The following is a 27261-nucleotide window of genomic DNA, read 5'->3' on the forward strand; positions in this document are numbered from 1 at the left end:
AAGTTCTAGTTTTTGAGATTATTCTAATAATGATAATAATAATACAGATGGAATAATTTGACTAGGTTGAATAGCAAGAATCAATTTGTCAATCCCAGTGAATCTTAAACAGGAGACCCTTCAGGTGTAAGCAGGTAGTTTTTCTTGGAATTGCTTGGCCATTTCCCTCTATGACTTTCAACAGCTTGTCTTAACTTCGTTGTCCTGTTTTCACTGTAGTAAACTCTCTGTCTGAACTGCAAATATGAGAGCTTCTCTCTGTCACTTGTTTGGCTATGAATCTTCTTGCAAAGTTTGTTTAAATCTTTCATCAAGCAAAACGTTGTGCATGTGCTCAGTTCCAGAGGTAATTCATGGGACCTCTTCTTCTTATTCAGCTGCAACACCCAAAATTTGGACAGGTGACTGGCATTTTTTGCTTGGCTAGCCACCATGTTAAGAATCAGAGGATAAAGATCATGTGCTGCAGCTGGGATGGGCATTTCAGGAAGGTTGTTTTGGGGGTTAGAGAAGCAGAGCTCGGAGGAGGTCTGAGAAAACAGAGAAAAAGTTATTTACAATACAGGAACAATACAAATAAAAATAGGGGTACATCTAAAAAAATTGTCTGCAGCTGTTCTCAGCTGCTTTACACTTGACTGCTAACTACCACAGTGAATTCTAAAAGACCTGCTTAACTTAAGTCAGTAGACCATCCATCAATTTTCTAAACTCACTAATAATCCCTTTTGGGGTCACATGGTTGCTGAAGCCAATTCCAGCTGCTTTTGGGTAAAGGGCCACACAGAGACATAACTAGCACACAGACTGAGGGACAATTTTAGATTCGCCAATCAACCTTTGAAGCATGTTTCAGGACTGTGGGAGGAAGCCAGAGTGCCCAGAGAAAACACACCAGTGCAAGAGGAGAAAATGTAAACTACACACAGAAAAATCCCAGTCGGGATTCAAACCAGGCAACTCTTGCTCTGAAATGAGAGGACTAACCACTACACCACAAAGCGGCAATTTCATCTCTGCAAAAATCATAAAAGGAAATTGTTTGGTTTCTCTCATCTTCCTCTTGCCAACAACTCCTATATCAGTTGAGTTTGCCGGCTAATAAAGCACAGTAACACCTTTGGTATATTTGACAGTGAGGGTGGGTTTCAAGACTTGCTAGAGCATGATCATTTTCCCTCCTCCAAAGAGGGGAACAAGAGTAATAGTTTAAGAACCACTATGCTAGAGAGTAAATGTCAGCCTCTCCATAGAGCTTTTTAGCAGGGGGCAGCATGAAATGTTGTAGAGCAGGGGTGTCAAACATACGGCCAGCAGGCCGTATCAGGCCCGCCAGGTGGTTTAGTCCGGCCCGCAGATCAAAAAGATGTTTAAAAAAGAAAGCACGTTTCTAGTCCATTCCTGTGGCGAGTTATATGATTTTGTAAAGAAACAACCAAAATGCACAATTCCGCCACTGGGGGGAGCAAAGGAAAAGCAAAACAGATGAAACAGCAAATATCTGCATGTCCCAAAAGGTAAACCTAACAGCTGTGTCTGGGTAAGATGTAGTTTGGTTCCTCTTGAGCCACACCACTGTTACATTGCTATAAGAATGATCAGTAGTGACACAATAATGAACAAAATGCTGTCAGAAAGATTAAAAAAAAAGGTTAAAGCGAAGTGCTGAGATTTCCAGGAAAAATGGACAAGGTTTTATTTGTTCATGGAGCTGAATTCAAAACCTGTGTGATTGGTATTTCATCAACAGGTCACAGTGCTCAAAGAATATAAAATTCAGCACCACTGAGACTCACCATAAAAAAAGTTTCACCGTTTGCAGTTAAGAAAAGAGAAGATTTATCAACTATTAGCTGGACTGATAAAATAAATGTCTGCATTTACTGCAGCCGTGACGTCAGTGATGGAGCAGCGACAGCTACCTTATTGCAGACAAGTTGGAGCAAACATTCAAACCATTTTCTGATGGTGAACTTGTGAAAAAATGCTGAAGGCTGGAGAAGTCTTGTTCCCAAATAATAATAATAATAATAATAATACATTTTATTTAAAAGCGCCTTTCAAAACACCCAAGGTCACTGTACAAAGTTAGAGGTAAAACACAATAAAATCACAAGTTAAAAACAATAAATAAATTGGATTCATTAGTAAAATCAGCTAACAGAAAATGAGAAACTGTGTTCCGGAAATGCAAGCTTAAACAGATAGGTTTTGAGTCTGGATTTAAAGATCAGAAAGGAGTCAGTTACGGAGGTCTGGGGGGAGAGAGTTCCAGAGTTGGGGAGCACAGCGACTGAAGGCACGGCTCCCCATGGTGACCATACGGGCCGGAGGGACAGAGAGCTGAAGGGAGGAAGAAGACCGAAGAGAGCGAGAGGGAGTGTTAACATGGAGGAGATTAGAGAGATAGGAGGGAGCCAGGCTATGGAGGGCTTTAAAAGTGTAGAGAAGGAGCTTGAACTTAATCCTAAAGGCTACTGGAAGCCAGTGCAGTTGCTGGAGAACGGGAGTAATGTGATGGAAGGAGGGGGTTCTGGTGATTATGCGGGCAGCTGAATTCAGTTGACCTTTGCCAACATGAGTCTGTCAAAGATTACAATTACAGATCCAACATCTCTGAGGAGACGTGGGCGCCAAATGAAGGAATCCAGTCATTTATTGTATTTCCAGTCACTATTGATGAAAGCACCAACATCACGGACATGTACAGCTGTGCATATTTATTAGAGGTGTTAAAGAGATCGTCACAGCGGACACAGCAACAGCTGATGACAGTCAGCTCTCTAGTTACTGTGTTGGACAATGTCGGAGTGAACTGGTCACGTGACGTCAGTCTGGTCACGGATGGCGCCCTTTAAAGGTCAGGGAGAAGGCAGGTGCTATCACAAAATTCAGGCAGCAAACCAGGAAAAGACTCTTGGACATTTCATAGTATTTTGCACACTTGAATGACAGTAAATGTGTTGCTGCACAGGATCTTAATCCTGATATTGATGGCGGGGTGAAGTTTCAGGAGAGAAACAAGGTTAACTCCGATTCTTATGTTCACAAATGTTTGCAAGTTTAACTTAGTTTAATTTTTCATTGTGTTGCACATTTACATTCTAGGCAGGTGTTTCATTTTTTTCTGTAGCCTCTCTTGAATTTATCATTGGGATTGGTTCAGTGTCAGATGTAAAATATTCAGTCTGTGTAAAATTGAGTAGACCTTTTTTAAGTGAAATTAATTTTATTTAAGATATATCGGCCTCTGTGAATGAATGTGTAATAATAAATGATTAGGCTACCATGTTGGTTGAGGCATTTTTTCCAATAAAGTTAATTAACCAAAACAAAGCTGCTTTATTTTGCTATTATGTTACTGGTCCGGCCCACTTGAGATCAGACGGGTTGAATGTGGCCCCCGAGGCAAAATTAGTTTGACACCCCTGTTGTAGTTTGCTTGTAGGCGGCTGCATTGACTGCAAACTTTCAAAACACAAATGAAAAACACCAGTGCCCGGAGTCCTCACTGACCGGGGTCTTCAAGCAATGTGGATTTTGAACCTCTCCCCTCTCTCTCTCTCTCGACTCTGTGAGCTTGATTTCCAAATAAAAAGAAAAACTTTACTTTCATCTGAAAAGAGGACTTTGGCTCATTGAGAAACAGTCCAATTGTTTTCCTCCTTAACCCATGTCCGGATAAGCTTCTTGTGTGTTTTGCTTGACAATCCTCTCAGGGATGCTTTTATCTCTGTTGCTGGTTGACCTTTTACTTTTTCCTTCCACTAAATTTTCTGCTATCATACAACTTCACTTTGTGAACAGTCAGCTTGTTTAGCAGTGACCTTTTGAGGCTCGCTCTCCTTTTGAAGTGTGTTGATGACGGTTTTGTAGACGTCTGTCAAGTTGACAGGATTTCCTGGCCTACTAACTCAAATTGAGGTCATTGAAACTGTGTTTTGATTCCTTAGCTGATTATGGTGTGACTGTGACACTATGACTTTTCAACATGGACCTTCTTCATCATAGAGAGATACATTAAGATAAAAAATATGCAATCTATGTGTAGCGATTTAGTTTCACTTTTTAAACAGACAAAACATACAAGTTTTTGAGAGGGTCAAAACAGCATGATATAAGCCCTTTAACACGTTTTAAGGTTAATATGGTTCAACTTTGAAAGCAGAAAAAAAACTTACATTCTTTGCCTGTGGAGAGACGATGAGCACACAGTCTGCAGCCCTAACCTGCTCGGCCAGCCAGCGCATCGGCCCCTGCTCTGCGATCTTTTCCTGCTGCCAGAGATCGATTGCCACTTTGCAGCCACCATGGCAGTGCAGAAACTCTGCCAACTCAACTATGACAAGCTGAAAGGCTGAATTTTCAGCTGGGTAAACTATAAGAACTGGTACTGGAGCCATGGGAGGTGGAAGGAGTATTTTTAAACCAAATCCTGTAGCAATTTTAGGACCACAAATGTGACCTGTGGAGGATAGAAACGACAGGGAGAAAAGGTTTGCCATTTTGATCCTTAACCGGCAAAGCAAAACTAGTTCTACATTTTACACAAGAAAGCCCAATTTCAAAAAAATTAGTACAATTTCAATAAAATATCAAATTAAAGGAGTGAAGCTTGTCCCTGAAAACAATAAACAAAACCATGCAGAGCTAGGATTATTATCAATGTGACACAATTTTGCAGTAAACTAGTTAAAGAGTATTGTCATTTTGGAAACAGTGAATTCGTCTTATTCCTACGAAATGTGGATTCAGAAGATCCTTACGGATTACAAAGCAGAAACTCAGGGCCACCAATGCTGCCAGTACTCCAAGAAAGACAATCAAGATGTTTGTTCTTTTTGGCTCTAAAAAGACAACACAATTGCATTAATCTATACTGACTGTACCGATAGGAAAAAAACTCAAACATTTTTTCAGATTGTAGTGTCTTACCTGGCTCTGTTGACTCAGTTGAGGGTGCAGATACAACAGCTGAAGAAAAGAAAATGCTAAAGTAACAGGCCTCATCTAATTTTGTGTTTTTAAATTAAAATGTAAAGAAGTTTTCTCTTAAAAATGGTTTATTATTTTCATTTTTACTTTAATCTTCAAACTCAAAGAACCCATGTTTTCGCACTGAATTTAATGGAAAAATTGTCAATCAGATTTGTAGTAGACTGTTTGTCAGTGCTTCGGTTTAAATATCTTTTGAACCAACTACATGAAATGTTCATGCATGCGTGGGTTTTCCCCAAAAGTCTCTTACTGGAAAAACGTTATTAATCCTTTTCAAGTTTCAAACATCTGAAGGAGTTAGGATAGTTTAAGCAGCAAGTTCAATCTTGTTTGGAAAAAAACAACAAAATATTAAGGAGTTTGTTCACCTGTTGTTACTAAGGGGGTTGTTCTGTCAGTTCCTACGGGAAAAAAAAAAGATTTAAACATTAAAGGTCTGTTGAATTTTAACAATTGCACGTTATTTTGTGTCATTGGCTCATTTGTGCCACAGTGTTAGACATCAGAAACTAAAGGCTTTCGTCTCTGTGAGTTTTGTAAAGTCATGGGAGTCGCCTTTTGCTTCCCACTGTTTTGTGTCTAGTTATTCTTGCTGGTCATTATTGGGGTCAAGGTGTTTATGGTGTTTTCATATACCTATATATTTTGTTTTTTTTCCCATAAACGGGTTGAACATTCATCCAGCAAGGCCTCTCTCTTTGGCTTGTCATGTTGCTCCTGTGAACAGCTGTTGAAGTAGCTTTAGCATAGTGGGCATAGAAGACAAAGAGTCTCTATGAAATAGTTCTGAAGCTTTATGATGATCCAAAATAAACTGCATAATCTTCTTTCTCTTTCGGTTTTTCCCATCAGGGGTTGCCACAGCGAACAAGTCGCATGGTAAACTTGGCAATGTTTTACGCCGGATACCCTTCCTGACGCAACCTTCTCAAAGCAACTGGGCTTGGGACCGGCACAGAGGTAGAGAAGTGAACAGGGAGCAGCCCGGATTCGAACCCTGGTTTCACGGACGGAAGGCCCCGCAAACCAGCACAAGCTAAACCGGCTCCCCCAAAATAAACTGCATAATAAATGAAAAAATACAGATTTCAAGTAAGATATTAAATAGCAAAAGAAAAAGTGTTTTGTAATGTAGAAGACAGATAGCAACCAATTGTCATTATTAATTAATCAAAACATAATGTAATTTGAACCTTTATTTGGAAATTTAATTTCTTAAACCTGCATCACTGTTTAGCTGTGGTGGAGCGGTCCCCACCTGTGATGCTGCATTTGGCTGGTTATGGGGCTGTTCACAGAGAGGGAGATTCCAATTATTAGCGTTTCCAACATCTTGTTTTTGGGATCAGGCTATTTCTCATTGTCTTTCCCCATCAGTTAGGGGGGTGGGAGGTGTGAAGGAGGTGTGAAAGAAGCGGGGGGTTGTGTAGGTCTGGGGAGGGGGGCCCTATTTTAAATTTTTTTTTTTTCTGATTGTTTATTTTTATTTTTTCATGCTTGTTTTTATATAATCTATTTTGTTTTGTTTTAATGTAAAGCACTTTGTGTTATACTTTTATATGAAAAGTGCTTTATAAAGAAAGTTTGATTTGATTTAAAGGAGAATTAAATTAGACCATTTCAATTTTTACTGGCAAAAACCTTTTCATTTCAAAGATTTGAACTTGTATTGTTTTAGCTAATAAGAGAGAACTAATTGGAGACAAATAAGACTTTGGGAAATTCAAATTGCAAAAACATTAACCCTCAAATACAAAAGGGGGACTAATCTTGATAAAAATCTATTGTCATTCTTCACTTTTTATTTTCTCCTGTTCCTTTTGGGCATGACATGTACCAAATCGTTACATTTCAAATTGTAGAAGAAAATGCTTTTTAGACAACAGAAACATATCAATAAATTGAAAAAACAAAATGTTGTTCTTACTTTTTGAGACCCAAACTGATACTGTCTCGTAGAGGCCGTGTCCCAAAAGAGGTAAAGGAAGATTGTAAACTGTAATGGTTTCCAACCCGGGGTTTACATTTGATAAATAATAAAACCATATCTAAAAGAGGAAAAGATAGCAGTTTTTTGCAATGGATGTCAAAATTAGATATATGTATTTAAAATGACCTAGATAAATATATTCAATGATTCTTGTTTAAAAACGTTTGCTCATACCTGCTCCAATCCAGTGAGGTTTGTTTTGGCAATTGAAGGAACATAACTGCAGATGACATCTCCTGAAGGAGATTCAATGACTGTGCTTTGTAATTTCTCTATGCTCGCTAAAAAGACAAAGAAACAAATGTAAAGCACTTACAGAGCTGTATATAGGTGTAAAGAAGTGTCAGCGACGAAACATGTCGGTACATGAAACATACATACACTGACCAAAAATATAAACGCAACACTTTTGTTATTGCTCCCATTTTTTTTGGTATGAACTCAAAGATGTGAAACATTTTCCACATACACAAAATAACCAGTTCTCTGAAATATTGTTCACAAATCTGTCTAAATCTGTGATAGCACTTCTCCTTTGCCAAGACAATCCATCCCCAGGTGTGCCATATCAAGATGCTGATTAGACAGCATGATCGCACAGGTGTGCCTTAAACTGGCCACAAGAAAAGGCACTCTGAAATCTTCAGGTTTGTTTATATTTCATTTATATTTTTGGTCAGTGTAAATGCATGCATACATGCATGCATGCATGCATACATACGTCCTCTATTGAAAACTACAGGGGAGTTCATATGTAAACTAAAATGTGCAAACAATGTTGACATTAACATCAAAACTCTCTTACCATCAATGTTTATGGCCCAGCTTATGTTAAGCACGTAATGATCTTGGTTTTCTACCTGAGTTACTCTCAGGGCTGCCACTTTGGACGCGGCCTCTTCAGATCTTGGTTCATGAAACTCTTAAAATGAAAAGCAAGGATGGGTTTTGTTATGCCATCTTCTTCTTCCACTTTCGGCTTCTCCCATCAGGGGTCGCCACAGCGAACAAGTCGCATGGTAAACTTGGCAATGTTTTACGCCGGATGCCCTTCCTGACGCAACCTTCTCAAACCGGGCTTGGAACCGGCACAGGGGCAGAGAAAGAAACAAGGAGCAGCCCGGAGTCGAACCCTGGTTTCACGGACGGAAGGCGCCGCAAACCAGCACGAGCTAAACCGGCCATGTTGCTCATATTTTCTTTTACTTGAATCTGACCCTCTTATTATCCTCAGATATTACTAGCACATTTTACCCTTGGGGTCAATTTGACCCCAGGGATATTTGCCTTCAGAAAATGATTTACATATAATTATTAACCAAGTTTTTGTGTCAGGCACATTGTTTATTTGTTGAATACATAAATAACCCCTTGACAATGAAACAGATCAGTGAGTTGACCTGTTTTCTAGCGCTAGCATCAGGCCAAACTTTTAAATTAAAATTAAAATATCTTGAAAAGTTTTCATACCAATATTCTCAAATTTAATGACAACAATGATGACCACAAGAGTAAGAACCCTATTGGCTTTGGTGATGATATGACGTTTGCTGTAGCGCCACCATCAGGTCAAACTTTCAGTTTTAGAGTTAGTGGATCTTGACTATCTTTCATCCAAATCTTTTCTAATTTGGGGTGCACATTCATGACTCACAGAATGAAGCATATTGACTGGTGTTGGTGACTCGCCTTTACTCTTATAAACATATTTATTTACTTATTTGTAACATATTTGTGGTCGGTTACTATAAAGTCTCACTCACCCCTCTTTTGTTATCCGGGCTTGGGACCGGCAGGTGTGAGTACAGTAGGTCACACAGACACACACAAACCTTCATGCCCATGGTGCGTGAAAATTCTCATGAGAATACCGTTTCCCCCCTCCCTAATGTCACGTTAGCACCCAAAATGAAAAATTATGGTTCCTCTACTTACTTCAACAACAAGGTAGACGTGCTTCTAAGAGTGTGTTCTAACTGACATACTACTGTCAGCCACGACAAAGTCATTATTCCTCTTCATATAACCATCAATTGAAAATATTTTATATGAATGGTAAAAAAAAGCATATACTTATATAGCGCTTTCTACCTTCCTTGAAGGCCCAAAGCACTTAACAGTCAAACCCATTCACACACTGGTGGCGGTTCCGCTGCCAAACACTGGCACCAACCTTCCACCAGAGGCAAGGTGGGGTTCAGTGTCTTGCCCAAGGACGCTTCGACACATGGGCAGGCAAGGCGGGAATCAAACCCATGATCTTCCGATCGGAGGTCGACCGCTCCACTACTGCACCATGGCCACCATTACAATGATCATTTCAGAGGGGAGGCATGTGTAGTTGGAAAGACTTGGATGTGATCATCTCACAAGACTACATTGGCTTCATAAGTCATGTTGTTTCCCACATCCCCACGCCACGAGAAGTATCAAAGTTCTCTTGGCAATAGTTGTTTCCCACATCCCCTGTTATGTATCAATTCAAAAGTATCAAGTCTGCACCTGCAGGTGTGGGCATGTTAGGTCACACACACAAACAGACAAGTTTTACACAGCTAGAACAGCCTGGGGTCAAATTGACACCAAAGGAACACCAATGCATGCAATATGTGTAACACATTGAAATAAATATCATCATGATAATGTTATACTTAATCAGTTGTCCCCATCAAATTAGGAAAAGTCATGAAATATAAAGTAAAAACAAAAAAGTCAATTTTTATCTTTTTAATGACAAACATTGAATTGAGGTCAAGGATAATAGGAGGGTTAAACCAATAGAGTGAAAAGCAGCTTTTGTGTTAATGACTGAAACACTACTTTTTTTGAGAAATAAAACATTTAGAAAAGACTGAGCAACCTAGCTGATTATTGAGAATACATTATGCACTCCGTTGGCCAAATAAATCTTGGCAGAAAGAACTCCAGCTCAGGTTTATGGACTAATTAGTAAAGTGCCTCTAGGGAATCAAAAGCTTGAATCGCTTTAGATGAAAGGAAACCTGTTTTTTTGGAAAATAACAAGACCAGAAAGACCAGTGGCAGTTGGATCGAAACAGACGGAAGTAGGGGTTCCTTTGATTGCTGGGTTAACGGAAAATGTTTTAACTCAAACGACTTAACGAAAAAAGTTTCAGTTAATAAGAACAAGGAAATATAAAGACAACTGACGGTCTTCAGCGGAAAAAGTTTAAGTTGATGGGGAATATCTTGATCTAAACCAGTGTTTTTTAACCTTTTTTGAGCCACGGCACACTTTAACCTTGACAAAAATCCTGCGGCACACCAGCATCCAAAAATTTAAAAAAAAGGAGGAAATCATAGTCTGTATTGATCTACAGCCCCTCCGCAATCTCACATGCATGTTTGTGATAATTGTGGCAGAAAAAGCTGGAAGTTGCAGCTTTTTTTCTAAAAGATTTAATAAAAGTTAAATTAAAGATTTCCAAAACTGATGACGTGTGATTAAGCCTCCAAGAATGATTGGTGGAGACAGTTAAAGGGGCGGGACTTTACTGCGATTTAGCTGCAGCTACATCGAAGTACCGTCATTCTTATCTTGCAAAAGGAGGACCTACTAAATATTGATGGCATATTTCTGTTGGGGTGCCCAAATATAAGCCCCTCCCTATTTTTGTTTACATAATTATTGCACAGTCTCTTTAAATCCAATAAACTTTATTTCAATTCTCAAATATTACTGTGTTCATCTGCTATATGATATATTTAACTGAAATTGATGATCCAACCTATGATTTATGAAGAAAAATCTTGAAAATTATCAGGGGTGCCCAAACTTTCTCATACCACTGTATTTGAAAAAAAGATATTAAAATCGAAGTGTGTGATTCTCTTAAAATTTCCTCAACTATATTATAAGCTAGCCTATTTCAAACCTTTTTCTTTTACAGTTTGTTAAAAAAATGATTCAATTTTACATACAGTTGTTTTTCTACAGTGCATAATTGATTGTTAAAGCTGCTTATTTAAATCTGTGTTAATATTTATGTCATGGGGCATTAAAAATGTCGGTAAAGAAAATAATTTATTTTTAAATGTTTAATATAGATATTTTTTTATTTTTTACTAACAACGAGAGATAACACAACACAAGAAGAGTAAAATACAATAACGGTCATTAATAAAAGTGCATTTAATTTATTATTTTTTAACATAAAAAACTTAAAATAGTTTTCCCACAGTAATCCTGTTAGGTTGACATGTAAAAATACATTTATAGCCAAACTACTAACTTTTTGTCACTTAAACATTTTACAGACAGTTAAATAACAAATATGGATCTAGGTAGGGGGGAAAAAATAAATATTAAAAATCTGTCTTACCGTCATATTGATCACATTTCACACTCTGCAATGAAATACATAATTATTAAGGGTTTATATCTCTGTTAGTTTGAACAGAAGAGAAGCTTAACGGTGGAATGGATAACTTACTATATTATTTTGAGCAGATGTCTCCAGAACTGCTGCGAGTGCGAAGCAGAGAAAAAACAACACCAAACACATCCTCCTTACAATCTGGGAAACTTCAAAAAGATAGACGAAATTGTGAAGAACGCATATAAATGTAAGTAGTTACAACCACTTGGCTCTTTAGAAACCGTACTTTCTGTGCAGGAAGACGTCTTTACTGAGAGGAGTGCTGGAAACTCTTCACAACGGACTACAGAGTCAGTGAACACACCGCTTGAAGCCACGCCCACAGGCTCTGATTTTCGCTTGGGTTCGAGGAAACCGCTTCTCTGCGATCCCAGGAGGTAGGTTTGCGTGTTACGGCTGCAAAGCTTCACAACTAGCAGCACTTTCATTTGCAAACTAATCCCTAAAGAAGCGCGTTTGCATGTGTCTCTTCTTCCTGCATAATTATTTTAAGTTGGCTGAACGAGAAGTTCCCTCACGATTTTGGACATCAATCAATCGTGATCACAAAAATAGCGGTTTTTACAAAAGTAAACAGACGCAACAGGAACTTTTGCACATTAGAAAAAAAGTTTTTTTTAGGGGCATTTATGGGTATTTATGTGCGTTAAAAGGGCTCATAAAATGTGCATAATCTTGACCGTTTCCACGGCAAATGTCACGAGTGGAAAGTAATGGTTAACTTGAAACGCAAAGAGTCATAAACGGCGGAATGTGAGAGTCAGCCAAAGCGCTTTTTCACCAGCAGCTGTGCGTTTTCTTCAGCGGGCCCGCTCACTTTCTGACTTTATTCGGAGTTAAAACTTTGTTTTACAAGAGAAGCCACCGACCTTTGTCAAATATCAAATAAAAACAACCACCATACAGACTTTTTGATGTTAAATTAACGTTTTCTGTTAGGTTATAATACTTATCTAAGGCAAATCCTTCTGCATATAATCGTATTTGCAAGTTTTGAACATACTTAAAACTAAGATGTGACATATATTTGCATGCTTTATGTCCACATGCATGTTAAACTTATAAAACAGTAAACATCCTTAATTCTGTTTTCCCACCTGTTTGTTCTGACTGTCGCTTTAAGACAATTGATTGAACAGAACAATGCTTCCTTTCATGATCTGTGTTTATCACTGCAGCTGTTGCATAAGATCTGCAGGCGTTTGATGCAGTCTCAGTCTTTACAACAGCTGCTCTTGAGGTTAAGTAAAATGTCAAATGCAGACTTTTTCTGTTGGGTTTTGCTTTTTTCCCTGCCCATAATACACCCACTGTACTTTTGGTTGAAGTAGAAATTTAAAAAGTAGCAAAAACATTCAGTTTTTGAAAATTAGAAAACAAGAGGTTAATAACTCATTTTTAAATACAAGCCATTGTAATAATCTGCACATTTTAAAATATATGAAGAATTAAAGTATGAAACTTTGCTGTGGGTGCAGTTCAAACAAGAAAGAAAACATGATGAGAGCAGACTCTCTGGCCAGAGGTCTACAAAATAATGATAACCATAAATTCTGGAAGGAGGTCAATGCTATGAATAACCGTAAAACTTCATTGCCATCCAACATTGAAGGTGTATGTGGTGCTGATAACATTGCTGATTTATGGCGTATGCATTATTCTGACCTGCTCAATTCGGTAAAAAGTCATGCAGTTTCTATTGACAACGTGGATCTTACTGACACTATGGTTATTCGTGCAAGTGAGATTCAAGATGCAATTTCAAAGATAAAAGAAGGCAAAGCATATGGTCTAGATGACATCACAGTCGAGCATTTAAAATATTCAAGTTTTAAATTACTGCCCCTGTTGGCCATGTGTTTCACTGGCTTTTTAACCCATGGAGTCTTGCCTGATTCAATTCTCTCAGTTGTATTGATTCCCGTCATCAAAGACAAGACTGCCAGTTTAAATAGTCTGTTGAATTACAGACCGATTGCCCTTTCCAGCAACAGTTCTTTTTACAGATACAAGAGCTCGAGTTCACTGTTGCTTGGCAAGAGTAAGGCCTTATTGAAAAATACATAAATAAATAAACAAGCTCAAGCGCACACACTGTACTTTAACTGTGATTCTTCACAAAACCACAATCGGAACTCCAGGTGAGTCGTACCTGCCAATCAATTTCTACCATTAGTCACTGCCAATACTTCAGACTTGCTGATGTAAGTTTCTGCCTCCAGATTATCATCATCATCTGTGTTTTGTTTCTAGAGTAAGTATGATGCTTTCTCTGGCCACAGTAGCTCCAGCAGGAGCTCGAAGATTTTCTGGGATTGCTTTGGGGAGAACTTTGAGGAGTGGAAGATGGTTCCTTACCTGTTCGCCCAAACATCACCTCATCCCCATCAGACATGAAGAGAGGTTTTCTGGCTCTCCCTTCAAGCATTATAGATGCTTCTCTGCCTCGGCCCCCGACCGGAATCAAAGAACGCCATCCTTCAGCTATGTGGTTGTTGGGGCGGGGTCAGCAGGCTGTGTCCTTGCCAACCGCCTCACAGAAGACGCCCACGAGTCTGTGTTGCTCCTTGAAGCCGGGCCCAAAGATCTGTGGCTGGGGAGCTTAAGACTTTCATGGAAGATCCACATGCCAGCCGCTCTGACGTACAACCTCTGTGATGACAAGTAATTCATTTTTCATCCTTCCTAGGAAAAACTAGTCTCCAACAAGTCATGTAGACATGACCCCAATGTAGAGGCTCATTCGGTATTTGGATCCTGTGCTGTGTTGCAGGTATAACTGGTACTACCATACTTTACCTCAGGCCCACATGAACAACAGGGCGTTGTATTGGCCGAGGGGGCGTGTGTGGGGAGGGTCCTCCTCTCTGAACGCCATGGTTTACATTCGTGGACACGCTGAGGACTACAACCGCTGGCACAGGGAAGGTGCAGCGGGCTGGGATTACCAGCACTGTTTGCCTTACTTTAGGAAAGCTCAGTGCCATGAGCTTGGAGAAAACAGGTACAAAATTCTTTTTTTAAACGCATTTTTAATTTGGTTTTCATTCAGCATGAATGACTCATAAGTAACTGCTCTGTTTGGAGGTTATGTGATCTGTCAAAAGCAGTTTCCCTAAGTCAACCAATCGAATGCACTTTTTCCACAAAGCAATTTTTACCAAAAATGTTCAACAAAATGATGTACATTCAAAAACAAAAAAAGACATTAAAACCACAGACACAAAACCAAAAGAAAACAGATTTAAACTTGCATCACAATGCACTGTTTGCTTTCTTTTGGATTTAAAAGGCTTTCAGTGCCCAAATATCCAATGAAAAAGGTGAACCAGCAATAGAAAAAGCCTGCTCAGCTAAATGTTTGCACTAGAACTTTCTGAAAAAAATTGTTTTGAGCAATATATTTTATTACCATTACCGGGCTGCAGGAGGAAAAACAAAAAGGGCCTACATTTTGGGTTTTTTTCTAATCGGATTTTGAAGAAAGTTTTATTTTGGAAGACGACTGGATTCTTTCCACTACATCCAACTCATTCTTGACACATGTCAACTCGCTCGATCACATGTCATAAATCTGTCCGCCACTTTCTTAAAGCGGCTGCACCATACGCTAAATCGCAACCCCGAGCTAGCAAAGTTGACAAACAACAAACACATTTGGAAAGTTTATTTTTTCTTGGAGAAAAGAACCAGTGAGAAAACCGATTTTTTTTAATGCCTTTGACTTAAAAAATAAAAAAAAGCTGCATTGAACAAAAAAAACAGGCGTCTTTACCCCGAATATGGATTTATGAGGATGATGCTATGTGGATTCACATTTATAATTGTTTTTAGAAAAATAACAGTTTCAGTGACCTTTTTTTCTTCTTCTATAATTATATGCCACACTGTAAAAGTTGGCTGAGGCGGAAGACTGCTTTATCACATTTTAAAGGTTCTTGCACTAAACCTTGTCTACTAATGAGGTTTAAGGCAGCTGCAAAGAATGAAGATAAACTTTACACACAAATGTTGGGAGAGATTGGGAACTAGAAAAAAAATCTGATGCCCATTTTAGCCGTTTCATGAAATATTGTCCGACATTAAACAGGCCTGAAGATGGTTGGGGACCTTCGATTTAGAGGAGATTGTGATGTTTTATAAACTCTGCAATACATTTGATGACTGGAACAATCAAGTCGCTATCAGACTCAGTTTGACAGGAAGCTTTAGGTTTTAACTTACACCAAATCATTTCCTTCTGAGCTACATTTCTCCTAAGCAAATACTGCCAAGTTTATACATTTATTCTGTGAGTAACCCACACTCCCCCCACAAAAAATAAGTAGATAACGTGTTTTTACCCTGTAGATGTGTGGACTTTAAATTAATCAAAAAAAGACCAATAATTAAATTTACATAGTTCAGTCAGTGAGAAATCAGGCTTTTTCCATTAATCTTTGAGGGAAGAGTACATTTATTCAAATTTAGAACATTTACGAAAACATTCATGTAGTTATGGCTGGTAAGGGATAGAAGACCACTACTTTTATCTTGAGTGTAGTGATAAAACATCTGGTAAAATGATCTCTTTTATTTGAGTTTTGGAATAAAAAAAAATCTAGAACCACACAACAATTTAGAACTATCCCTTTATTTGTTTTTCATCATCTTCTTAAGTTTGGTCTCTAAAGTGAATCAAGCGTTGTACTCAGGAGAGCTCGAGTGTCAAGATTAAAGTTGATAAGCATATCTAACTGCCAACAACAGTACCTATATATGAGAGAACAGGAAACTGATTAGAAGCGATTTTTATTTTATTTTACTGCACTGTTTTCTGAGAATCACCTCCTGGAAATCTTTGTAACTTTTTTTAAGCCTTAGGAACCAGCAGCACATGAGATATCAAGCTGGTTTTGAGTGCATTTAAAAACAGTCCTATAAATGTCGTATAAACATTTGAAGGTTTTAAATGTAACAGTAACACCAGAAACATGTGAGTTTTGGGTTTCTCTTCTTGTTCTGAAGTTGAGTCATGGCATCTGTACTTAAAATATTTTTCCTTGAAATGTTTCACCGCTCATTCAAGTGGCTTTATCTGGGACATTTCTTGTTTTACAGGTACAGAGGCGGCAGGGGACCTCTTCATGTGTCTAGAGGAAAGACCAACCATCCCCTTCACAAAGCTTTTATTGAGGCGGGACGGCAGGCCGGATACCCGTTCACCGATGACATGAACGGTTACCAGCAGGAAGGCCTGGGGTGGATGGACATGACCATTTATAAAGGTTAAAGGGACATTTACGTACTGTTACGACCCCGGGGTGTGGGAGGGAAAAGGGAATCAGCAATACAACAGATCTGTATTAACTGATTTATTCGGAGCAGTAAGCTACAACTGGTTCCGTCACACAGATATCCTCCCACATGGGATCACAACGTGATGTAGACACAGTTGACAATAATCAAAGAACACATGCCCGTAAAAAGAGGCATTCAGACATAGCAAGGATAAGTAGAAATCATTCTAAGGTGTCAAAAACCGAAACGAAACACAAATAAGTGCACAGAACACAAATGGCGAGCTGAAGAGTCAGCCGCCCTGGTGCTTGGGCCACGTCAGCTTATGTGTCCGTGCCTCCAGCGCAGAGGGGCGGGGCCGACGCTGTAGATGGAGTGACAGGCCAACCAGGACGACGAGGCAATGACGTCCAACCTAGAAGAAAGGAGATGGGCCGATCGCCCCCCCAGATACCACCGCGTTCAATTAACATAACTAATAACCCAAAACAAGAAGAAAGCTCATCCACCCCAAAAGACTCGGCACGTAACACCCTCCCCCTTAAGATCTGGACGCCGGGTTACCCGGTGACCTCATACCCTAGACAAAGCGTCAGCTAGTACATTGTCAGACCCCTTCTTGTGACGAATTTCCAGGTTAAAATCCTGGATCACAAGTGCCCACCGCATAAGACGTTGATTGTGGTTGTACATACTTGACAGAAACGTGAGTGGGTTATGATCAGTATAAACCAGAACAGGAACAGCACTCGACCCGAGGTAAACCTCAAAGTGTTGCAGAGCCATCAACAGGGCTAAAGTCTCTTTCTCAATGGTGGAATAGTTGATCTGGTGCTTCGCAAATTTACGCGAGAAATAGCAAACGGGGTGGTCAATTCCCTCAGAATCCTCCTGTAAGAGTACCGCACCAGCAGCCACACCACTTGCATCCACCTCCAATTTAAACGATTTTGAAAAATTCGGGGCAGCTAGTACTGGGGCATGGGTGAGGAGGGTTTTTAAAGAATCAAAGGCGTGTTGGCATTCTGGGGTCCAGGTGAAGGCCGTAGATGGACTGAGAAGATGCGTCAGAGGATAAACAACTGCGGAAAAGTTACGACAGAAGGCACGATAATATCCTGCCATTCCTAGAAAGCGGCGAAGTGCTTTGCGAGTAGAAGGGGGAGGAAACTCGACTATAGCAGATATTTTCGCGTCTACCGGCCGCACCTGTCCCTGACCAACTTCTCTCCCTAAATAAATAACCGTAGCTTTGCCAAAGTCACACTTAGCCAAGTTTAGAGTAAGTGAAGCTTTGGCCAGCCGTGCAAATACCTCACCGAGCACTTGTACATGTTCTTCCCAAGAGGAGGTGTGGATTATGAGATCATCTAAATATGCGTTGCAATTTTTCAAATCAAATAACAGAGTGTTAATTAGCCTTTGGAAGGTTGCCGGAGCATTACACATACCAAAGGCCATGACTTTATACTGAAGGAAATGATCAGGTGTGACGAAGGCAGAGATATCCGAGGCACGAGGTGTAAGGGGAACTTGCCAGTATCCTTTTAACAGATCCAGTTTTGTGACATATTTGGCAGTACCCAAATTGTCCACACAATCCTCCATACGCGGTAAAGGGTAAGAATCGGGAATAGTGACCTTATTTACTTTACGAAAATCGGTTACGAACCGGCGCGAGCCATCCGGCTTCACCTCCAGGAGACAAGGAGAACTCCAGGGGCTGGAACTAGGTACTGCTAACCCATTTTGGAGGAGGTAGTCTGTTTCAGTCTTCATAATCTCACGCTTGGTGACGTTTAAGCGGTAGGGATTCTGTTTTATTGGCCGGGCTGCTCCTACATCTATGTCATGTTCAATGACCGTAGTCCGAGTTGGCACATCCTGAAATAAGCAGGAGTAGCGATCGAATAAAGAGACCACATCTCGTTGTTGGTCAGGGGATAAATGGGGCAAAAGAGTCGGCAGTCTGGTTAATAACTCAGAGTTAGATAATCGGGCGCCGAGATGAGCTGAAGGAGGGACGCGGAGCCCATCATCCTTAAGAATGGTACCTTCGGTTGTAATAGGGATGCAACAGCGCTCCACCGGAATGTCTTTGCACGGCTCAGCCTCGGCACCTCTGGGAAAATACTTCTTCAGCATATTTATGTGACACACACGATGTTTTCGACGTCGTTCCGGAGTGGCTACAACATAATCAGTCTCACTCAGCCGCTCAGTAACAGCGTAGGGACCACTGTAGTGAGCGGAAAAGGTCGCTCCCGGAGAGGGAAGCAAGACCAGTACTTGTTCGCCAGCATGAAACTGCCGAGGCTCCGCTGACCGATCATAATTCGCTTTCATGGTTGATTGAGCAGCAGACAAAGATTTCCGTGCCAACTCATTGGCTCGGTGAAGACGTTCACGAAAGCAGCTAACAAAATCCAATACGTTTTCAGGGGAAGGCGGTGCTAAAAAACGGTCCTTTAAAGACTTAAGGGGCCCACGGGGTGTGTGACCGAACACTAATTCCGCCGGACTAAACCCGAGGGATTCCTGATTAGCTTCACGGGCTGCAAATAACAGGAACGGGATGCCTTCATCCCAATCATTCTCCGTCTGAAGACAATATTTCCGCAACATGGACTTTAACGTCTGATGCCACCGTTCCAGAGCACCCTTAGACTCAGGATGGTAGGCGCTAGACACAACGTGTTGGATGTTTAGCGTTCGAAGGACCTGTTGGAAAATTTTAGACAAAAAATTTGTTCCCTGATCTGACTGGATTACACGGGGCATGCCAAAAATGGGAAAAAACTTTGTTAATGACTTCACGATGGCACGGGTAGTTATGGTACGTAGCGGCACTGCTTCTGGGAAACGAGTGGCGGCACACATGATGGTGAGTAAATATTGATTCCCATGTTTGGTCCGAGGCAAAGGGCCGACACAGTCAACTATAACCCGTTCAAAAGGCTCCCCTACCATGGGAATCGGACGTAATGGAGCGGGGGGGATCTTTTGATTTGGTTTTCCAGTTAGTTGACAAATATGACAATGGCGACAATAGTTTGCTACATCGGCTTTAATGCCTGGCCAAAAAAAATGCTGCAAAATGCGCCGGTAGGTTTTTCGAACCCCAAGATGGCCCGACCACACACTTTCGTGGGCCATGGCTAAAATGGAGGGTCTATAAATAGCAGGAATTACCACTTGAAGAACCTGATCACTGCTAGAAACTACTGAAGGCCACCTGCGCAACAGCAGATCATCCTCCATGAGATAAACCCCCTCCCCTTTTACCTGAGTAGCATCCATCGCCCTAGAAAAATATTGTCTTAGGGTCGGGTCGGCCTTTTGCTCCGCACCAAGACGGGCACGATCCACAGGCAGAGGCACCTCCTCTACTGCGGACGCTCCAGACTCCGGAGTTTCAGCGGCTTCCTGAGTGTCAGCCTTCCTGTCGGGGTCATCTGCGAAAGCTGACATTAAGATGGAGTCAGACAGGTTAATATCCTCACCCTTACGGGCCTGGGCACGGGTAATAACACAACTGGGAAAGATACTAGAAGGCTGTGTGACGTCAGTGGGGGGGGGCCCGTTGGCCACCTCCAGGGTAGGAGTCACCTTTCCTCCCGCGATGTCATTACCCATTAGAAACGTGACTCCTCCCACTGGAAGCTCCGGGCATACAGCCACAGGGAAAACCCCGCTGATTAATTCAGATTGCACATGTACTTTGTGTACTGGCCGTAAAACATAACCCATCTCAACTCCCCGTAAAATTGCATCATACCCACAGGTAGATTTATCAGAGAAGGGTAAGACAGAGGCCAGTATAACAGACTGTGAACAAGCCGTGTCACGTAAAATGTGCACGGGACAACAGTTATTTTTATCACCCACCAAAGACACCCAGCCGTCAAAGACAAACGGCTTAAAACACTCCTCAACTCCATCTGACTTAATGTCAACTTTCACGACACCCACACCTTTAGGCGGCGACAGTTTAGGCTGTTCCTTATGTTTGAGTGCAAGGCAATCAGCAATGACGTGTCCCGGTTTGTGGCAGTAAAAGCAACACCTCTCCTCCTTCTGGAAAGCAGGAGCCGGACACGACCGATAACTGTTCACCGAAGTCGGGCTTACACCCTCAGAGGACACAGGAAAGGCAAATTTATGTGTCAAAACATACTCATCGGCTAACACAGCCGCAGAAGAAAGCGTGTTCACCTTCTGTTCGTTTAAATACACAACAACACGTTCAGGTAGACACTTTTTAAACTCCTCCACCAAAATTAGTTCACGAAGAGAGTCATAATCGGCAGCATCACAAGCGGCAATCCATTTATCAAATAAAAGCCCCTTTTCCCTCGCAAACTCCGTATGGGTACAAAGGGTTCCTTTTTTCAGGTTCCTGAACTTCTGCCGATAAGCTTCAGGTACCAGTTCATACATTCTTAGTATGGCAGCTTTAACGCAGTCATACTTCAGGCTGTCTTCCAAAGAAAGAGCCGAAACAGCCTCCTGAGCTTTTCCATGCATCTTACACTGCAGTAGTAGAGCCCAAACTTCCGAAGGCCACTGCAGAGCAGATGCAATGCGCTCAAACACCCCAAAATAGGCATCCACCTCGGACTCACGGAAGATCGGTACTAGGTTAATGTACTTACTAATGTCAAACACAGCTGGATGTTGGGACAGGGGAGGAGCGGCCGGCGCGCCGCTGTGCTGATCCCCGGCTATCCCTGCGGATGGTCCCCCCTGCTGGGCGGACAGCTCCAGCTGACAGATGCGCACAGCTGTGTCGGCCTCAATCTCGAGCTTCCGGATCTGGAGCTGAAGGTCGCGCTGCGCCTGCTCGTGCTTCTCCCGAGCCTCCAGCTCGAGTCGAGCCAGGCGCACCTTGAGCCGCGCCCCCTCTCCGGAGCCAGCAGCACCATCCGGAGAAGAGGAATCATAACGGGGGAGCGTGAAGGGCGTCTTTACCTTCGGTTTGCACTCACCTGCTCCCCTGGCCGCATCATCCTTATCCTTGGGCGTCACCAGAGCAGATCGCCCAGACAGCGTCACCAGATCCAACTCCTCCAGCCTGGTCACTATAAGGGACTTCAATTCCCGCTTTCGTGTATGACCGCCAAACGTGATGCCGAAGTGGGTGGCCATTTTCACTAAGTCGTCCTTAAGAAAACACTCCAACGCTTCCACGGACGGGTTTCCTAGGAAATCCGCCAAATCAAAGGGCGAAGGCATTGCTTCCTACCGCCGTAAAATAAGAAATGAATGAATGAATCCAGAGTAAACTAGGGACACCGCCCACTCCTATAAAGGGCGTGAGCGGATGTATCCCGGGCGAGCCCCCACTTGTTACGACCCCGGGGTGTGGGAGGGAAAAGGGAATCAGCAATACAACAGATCTGTATTAACTGATTTATTCGGAGCAGTAAGCTACAACTGGTTCCGTCACACAGATATCCTCCCACATGGGATCACAACGTGATGTAGACACAGTTGACAATAATCAAAGAACACATGCCCGTAAAAAGAGGCATTCAGACATAGCAAGGATAAGTAGAAATCATTCTAAGGTGTCAAAAACCGAAACGAAACACAAATAAGTGCACAGAACACAAATGGCGAGCTGAAGAGTCAGCCGCCCTGGTGCTTGGGCCACGTCAGCTTATGTGTCCGTGCCTCCAGCGCAGAGGGGCGGGGCCGACGCTGTAGATGGAGTGACAGGCCAACCAGGACGACGAGGCAATGACGTCCAACCTAGAAGAAAGGAGATGGGCCGATCGCCCCCCCAGATACCACCGCGTTCAATTAACATAACTAATAACCCAAAACAAGAAGAAAGCTCATCCACCCCAAAAGACTCGGCACGTAACAGTACATTCACAAACGGTTACCCAGTTACCCCATAGAATGTTTGCTACATTTGTAGTTTGGAGACTAATGTGTTTTCCCTTGTCCTCTGAAACGACACAAAAAAAGTTGGTCTGACGAGCTTGAACCAAAATAGGACTAGATTAAAAATATCTCCAATAAGACTTTGGCTGAATCTGAATTCATCCTATACACTCTCTGGCGCCTCCTTATTGCTACAATTGTAGGGGCATTTGGAGCCATAGTGACTTAAGGCTGTTTTTTTTTTTTTTGAACTTTGAAGTTTAAGTTTAAACATATTCTGGTGCAAAAGTGTCTTGTCTGTTTTATTTATTTTTATTTATGTGAATTAGTACAGTGCATATTAAACATTTTTTTTAGCAGCTGCTTCAACATAAATATGTCTAAGGCAGGACAAAAGGTTCAACAATTACATTTACAACACAAAACAGTAGCGCAATATTAGTGATAAAGATATTTACAAAGGTTATTTGCAATTAAACACGAGTCTAAAAAACCCAAGAAAAGCAACAATGACATCAATGTCTGCAGGACTGGTTTGTTTTCAGCCATTGTTTAGGAGCTGTATGGAAGGTAGGATAGTTTTCACAGTTTCTATTGTGCTGTGGCAGTGTATTCCATAACTGTGTTCCTCTGATTTACACTCCTGTGCCTTTGTACATTACAGTCCCTTCGAGTTAAAGCCTGTTCCAACATTTGTTTTATTACTTATAAAATTGAATTATTATGCTATACTTGGTTAGAATGTCACAGTAATGATAACGCAGAGGCCTTTTGTCGGAAACTTTCAGGGTTCTCTTAAACGAAGACTTGAGGAGTTTCAAAGTGCTTTCATTTGTCTGGGAACATGTAGTAAGACAATAAGTTATCTGACTAAAAATCATTAAATGCATATGAAACTTTGCTGCCTCAGTAGTCAGAGAAGACATTAATTTATTAAAATATGACAGATTAAATTTGACAATATTGGAAATTTTCTTTACATGATCTTTAAAAGTTACGTTTGAATCGAAGATTTTGCCAAGATACTTGAATTGTTCTAGAACTTCCAATCGCTCTCCATTGACCACTTGGCTGATGTGAAAAAATTATGCAGACCGTCTTTTTAGCATTGAGATGTAAGCAAGAGTTTTGGAGCCACTGAAAGACTGGGACCAGGGCTCCAGACAGAACTGCAGCTGCTTCAGCTTTTGTTTGGCATGAACATACAGAACTGCATCATCTGCATATAATTGTATTTTTGTATTCTTGTATACATCTGGCAGGTTGTTCACATACAAACTTAATAGAAGTGGCCCCAATAATGAGCCTTGAGGGACTCCATCTGAACAGTTAGGAAATGATGGCTGTGAATTTTCAATTTGTACATCTTGTTTTCTGTCACGGATAAATGATTTCATTTAGCAGAGGACACTGTTCAAGAAATTAAAATAAGTTAACTTTGTAAGGAGAACATTATGATTAATAGTGTCAAAGGCGTGTTTCAGATCAAGGAATACAGTACCCACAGAGCCTCCCTTGTCAAGCAGGTGTTTCACATTTTTGAGGAAATAAAGTGGCTCTATGTCGCTGTTCAGAGGCAAAGTTCTTCAAATATATTTTCATTTAGATGAAAAGATTAAAAAAAGGGGATTTTACACCTATGTTGTTGTGTTTATATTCAATAGTAAAAGTAGAAAAACGATGTTTAAATGTATTACTTGATTTTCTTTTTTTATACAAATTAATCTGCTTCAGCAGGAGGATCTTATTTGACACAAAGTATATTTTATTTTGAAAAGAACTTGTATGTGCTGCTGTCAAAAGCAAAATAAGTTTAAACAGAGAAAAATATAACTGTAATAGAATTAAATTATTGTGATTAGTTAAAGGCAAAATTTTATTAATGATTTTCCTAATGACCACAAAAACATGGATAAAGCGTATTTTTCTCAAATGTTGAGGTTGGACCTTGCGGCTCTCTCTGGATTATGGTTTGTAAGCCTGTTCTAAGTTATTACGTTAAAAAAGCACAAGCTTTCACATCCGTCTGCAATTCCATTTAAAAATAAGTAACTTGAAAAAAGTTTAATAAACAGATATTTAAAATCTATTATATTTAAATAAATAAAAATATCAAAAAACTGCTGATAATGCAACTGTGAGAAAAAGCTCCGCTAATATTTTTACTGATTACGAGAAGTTTACTTATCAGTCCAGGACTTTTTAGTTTTTTTGCTCTTGCTTATTTAAATGGGTTTTAAAGTCAAATTACAGCTTTGCAAGCATTTCAGTGCAGCCAAAGCCTCCCACAGTGAACCTAAGTAAGTAGTGGGTTCCACTCTCTTTTACTTTTCTAAAATCTCCAGGGAAGAGATGGAGCACGGCTAGCGCCTACCTCAGACCCGTCCTGAGCCGACCCAACCTAAAGACTGAGGTTCGCTGTGTGGCCACCAGGATCCTGTTTGATGGTGGTCGCGCTGTTGGGGTGGAATACACACAAAATGGACAAAAGAAGAAAGTGAGAAGTGTCCATCTTTTAAGACAAACACATGTATTTTTAAGCAATTTTTAGGCTAACATGTTGGTTATATTTGCTCAGGTGTTTGCAGAAAAAGAGGTGATACTGAGCGGAGGAGCCATCAACTCCCCTCAGCTTCTCATGCTGTCTGGGGTGGGAAATGCAGATGACTTGAAGGAACTCGGCATTCCTGTTGTTCAGCACTTACCAGGTACAGATTCTGAGAGTCCTTGTAAATATTTCCAGTTTGAAGTGAAATAATTTGCACCAATTTGTTCCTTTCTTTTAACTAATACGAGGAAGAGAGCCCTCTAAGGTGGCTGCTTGTCAGCTTCAAGATAAGATTCTCCTTTTTTTAACTGTCTTAAAGGATTGGCACCTTCCATTTATCAGATCTTCTCAGTCGTTACAAACCCTCCAGGACTCTCAGATCCTCAGGTTCTGCTCTCATCTTTACCCTCGATGAGAACCATGACTCACAGCGAGGCCTCTTTTCTGTACCGAGGTCCTCATCTGTGAAAGAACTCACTTGAGTTCATCTCTGGAGATTTTTTCATGCAAATTGAGACACATCTCTTTAACTTAGCATTTACAATCTTCTTAATCAACTAATTTATTTAGTTGACTTTTTAGTATTTTATGAAATTTATGTTTCATCATTTGTATATTTTTACCCTTTCTATATTTGTAATCTATTGAATGGCTCCTTAAAGTATTAGTGATAGCTTTTCCTCCATTTAATGTTTTTCTTTTATTGTGACTTTTATTCTATTGAGTCTTAGAAGTTTGTATTGGTTTAACATATATATATAGAGAGAGAGAGAGACAGAGAGAGAGAGAGAGAAAGAGAGAGAGAGAGAGAGAGAGAGAGAAAGAAAGAGAGAGAGAGAGAGAGAGAGAGAGAGATGTCTCTTATGTCAAGTAACTCTTATTGTACAGGATGTGTAGATGAAAAGTGCTCTAACAAATAGTGATTAATTAATTTCTGTGAATTCTCCTCAGGTGTTGGTAGTAACCTACAGGATCACTTGGAGCTGTATGTCCAGCAGCAGTGCACTCAGCCCATCACTTTGTACAAGGCGCAAAAACCTTTTCACATGGTTAAGATCGGCCTGGAGTGGCTCAGCGTGTTCACTGGTAACCACATACACCGACACTAGAACATGAGAGCCTACAAACTTAATGACACATTAAAAAATGCACACATTGTCCTGAACCTCTGGATGCCTGAATTTATTTCCAGGTATGAAAAAGAAATCCACTTATGGTTTTGCTTTCAAGTAGATGCTACATTAAAGTAATTTTGGAGCCAACGTGGTTCGCTGCATATTTGGATCAATAGGCATCAAGGGGTTAAAAGTTGTGAGTTATGAGTTTTGATTTGTCGATTTGTCTTGGTTGATTCTTAATATCAGCAAAACAAAGAACTTGAAAAACTCTTAGTTCAATTTGGTGATCTTTTCTCATGTGGCTAAAAGGTGGCTGGATGTTTAGCAGCTGTCTTTTTTTTTTGTAGCCTTTTGTCTTTTTTTTACTGCATACTGACATGTTTTGTCAGCTGACAGATAAAGGTCTGATTAAGGCAGAAACATTTGATGCCAGGAGCAAAAGTCACAGATAGATTTGTGTTTCATTTCTTCTCATGAGCCTGGAACTTCATCCTGATGTTTGGGTTTGATTCCCCCCTAGGTTATGGAGCAACCGCACATCTGGAGAGTGGGGGATTTATACGCAGTCGACCAAACGTAACTCACCCTGACATTCAGTTTCACTTTCTTCCTTCACAAGTAATTGACCATGGGCGAATTGCATCAAAGATTGAAGCCTACCAGGTATGTTTGAACTATACACCATTTGTCTTTCTATTGTTTATGCAGGAGACAAGTCTCTACTTCAGTGATGGATCAGTGAAAATGTTTGTGTTTAAAACATTAGCAACACTACACTGTTATCTGCTCTGTGCACACAGAGTAATCAAGAAAACTTGGTTACACAGAAACACAAGCATTGCTTGGGAAGATTTACACAACTTTCCTTGGAAATCAGTAACCTCATACAAATAATTCAGAAGTAGTATTGCTTTTCCCAGAAATTACCAGAGAAGTGTTTTTTTTTAGTTATTAGCAGTCTGTTTCTGAGAAACACATCTGGAAACAACTATTGCAGACTCCATTGCACAGCTCTTTCCGGTTATTTAAAAATCC

General features: G+C 40.7%; 2 protein-coding genes across 3 annotated transcripts in view; one reads left to right on the forward strand and one right to left on the reverse strand.

Annotated features, from left to right (window-relative positions):
- On the reverse strand, window positions 1–11816 carry il17rb (interleukin 17 receptor B). The gene is made up of 11 exons (XM_011476851.3): window positions 11615–11816; window positions 11443–11534; window positions 11332–11356; window positions 7794–7910; window positions 7163–7269; window positions 6926–7046; window positions 5367–5399; window positions 4936–4974; window positions 4767–4847; window positions 4182–4465; window positions 1–530 (listed from the first exon to the last, which is right to left on the reverse strand). The coding sequence occupies exons 1-11, from the start codon at window positions 11814–11816 to the stop codon at window positions 105–107; spliced, it is 1527 nt and encodes a 508-aa protein (XP_011475153.2). The 3' UTR covers window positions 1–104.
- chdh (choline dehydrogenase) overlaps window positions 11688–27261 on the forward strand; it is a 19488-nt gene continuing 3914 nt past the window's right edge. Inside the window, exons 1-8 of one of the 2 annotated variants that reach the window (XM_004070331.4) lie at window positions 11688–11765; window positions 13642–14052; window positions 14162–14392; window positions 16489–16655; window positions 24906–25057; window positions 25139–25268; window positions 26060–26194; window positions 26747–26889. In XM_004070331.4, coding sequence (XP_004070379.1) covers window positions 13649–14052; window positions 14162–14392; window positions 16489–16655; window positions 24906–25057; window positions 25139–25268; window positions 26060–26194; window positions 26747–26889 — 1362 coding nt within the window. In that variant the 5' untranslated portion in view covers window positions 11688–11765; window positions 13642–13648. The other variant, XM_011476850.3, reaches the window with a different exon arrangement.

This window comes from Oryzias latipes, chromosome 7, assembly GCF_002234675.1.
Source record: "Oryzias latipes chromosome 7, ASM223467v1".
In the NCBI taxonomy this organism is placed as follows: domain Eukaryota; kingdom Metazoa; phylum Chordata; class Actinopteri; order Beloniformes; family Adrianichthyidae; genus Oryzias; species Oryzias latipes.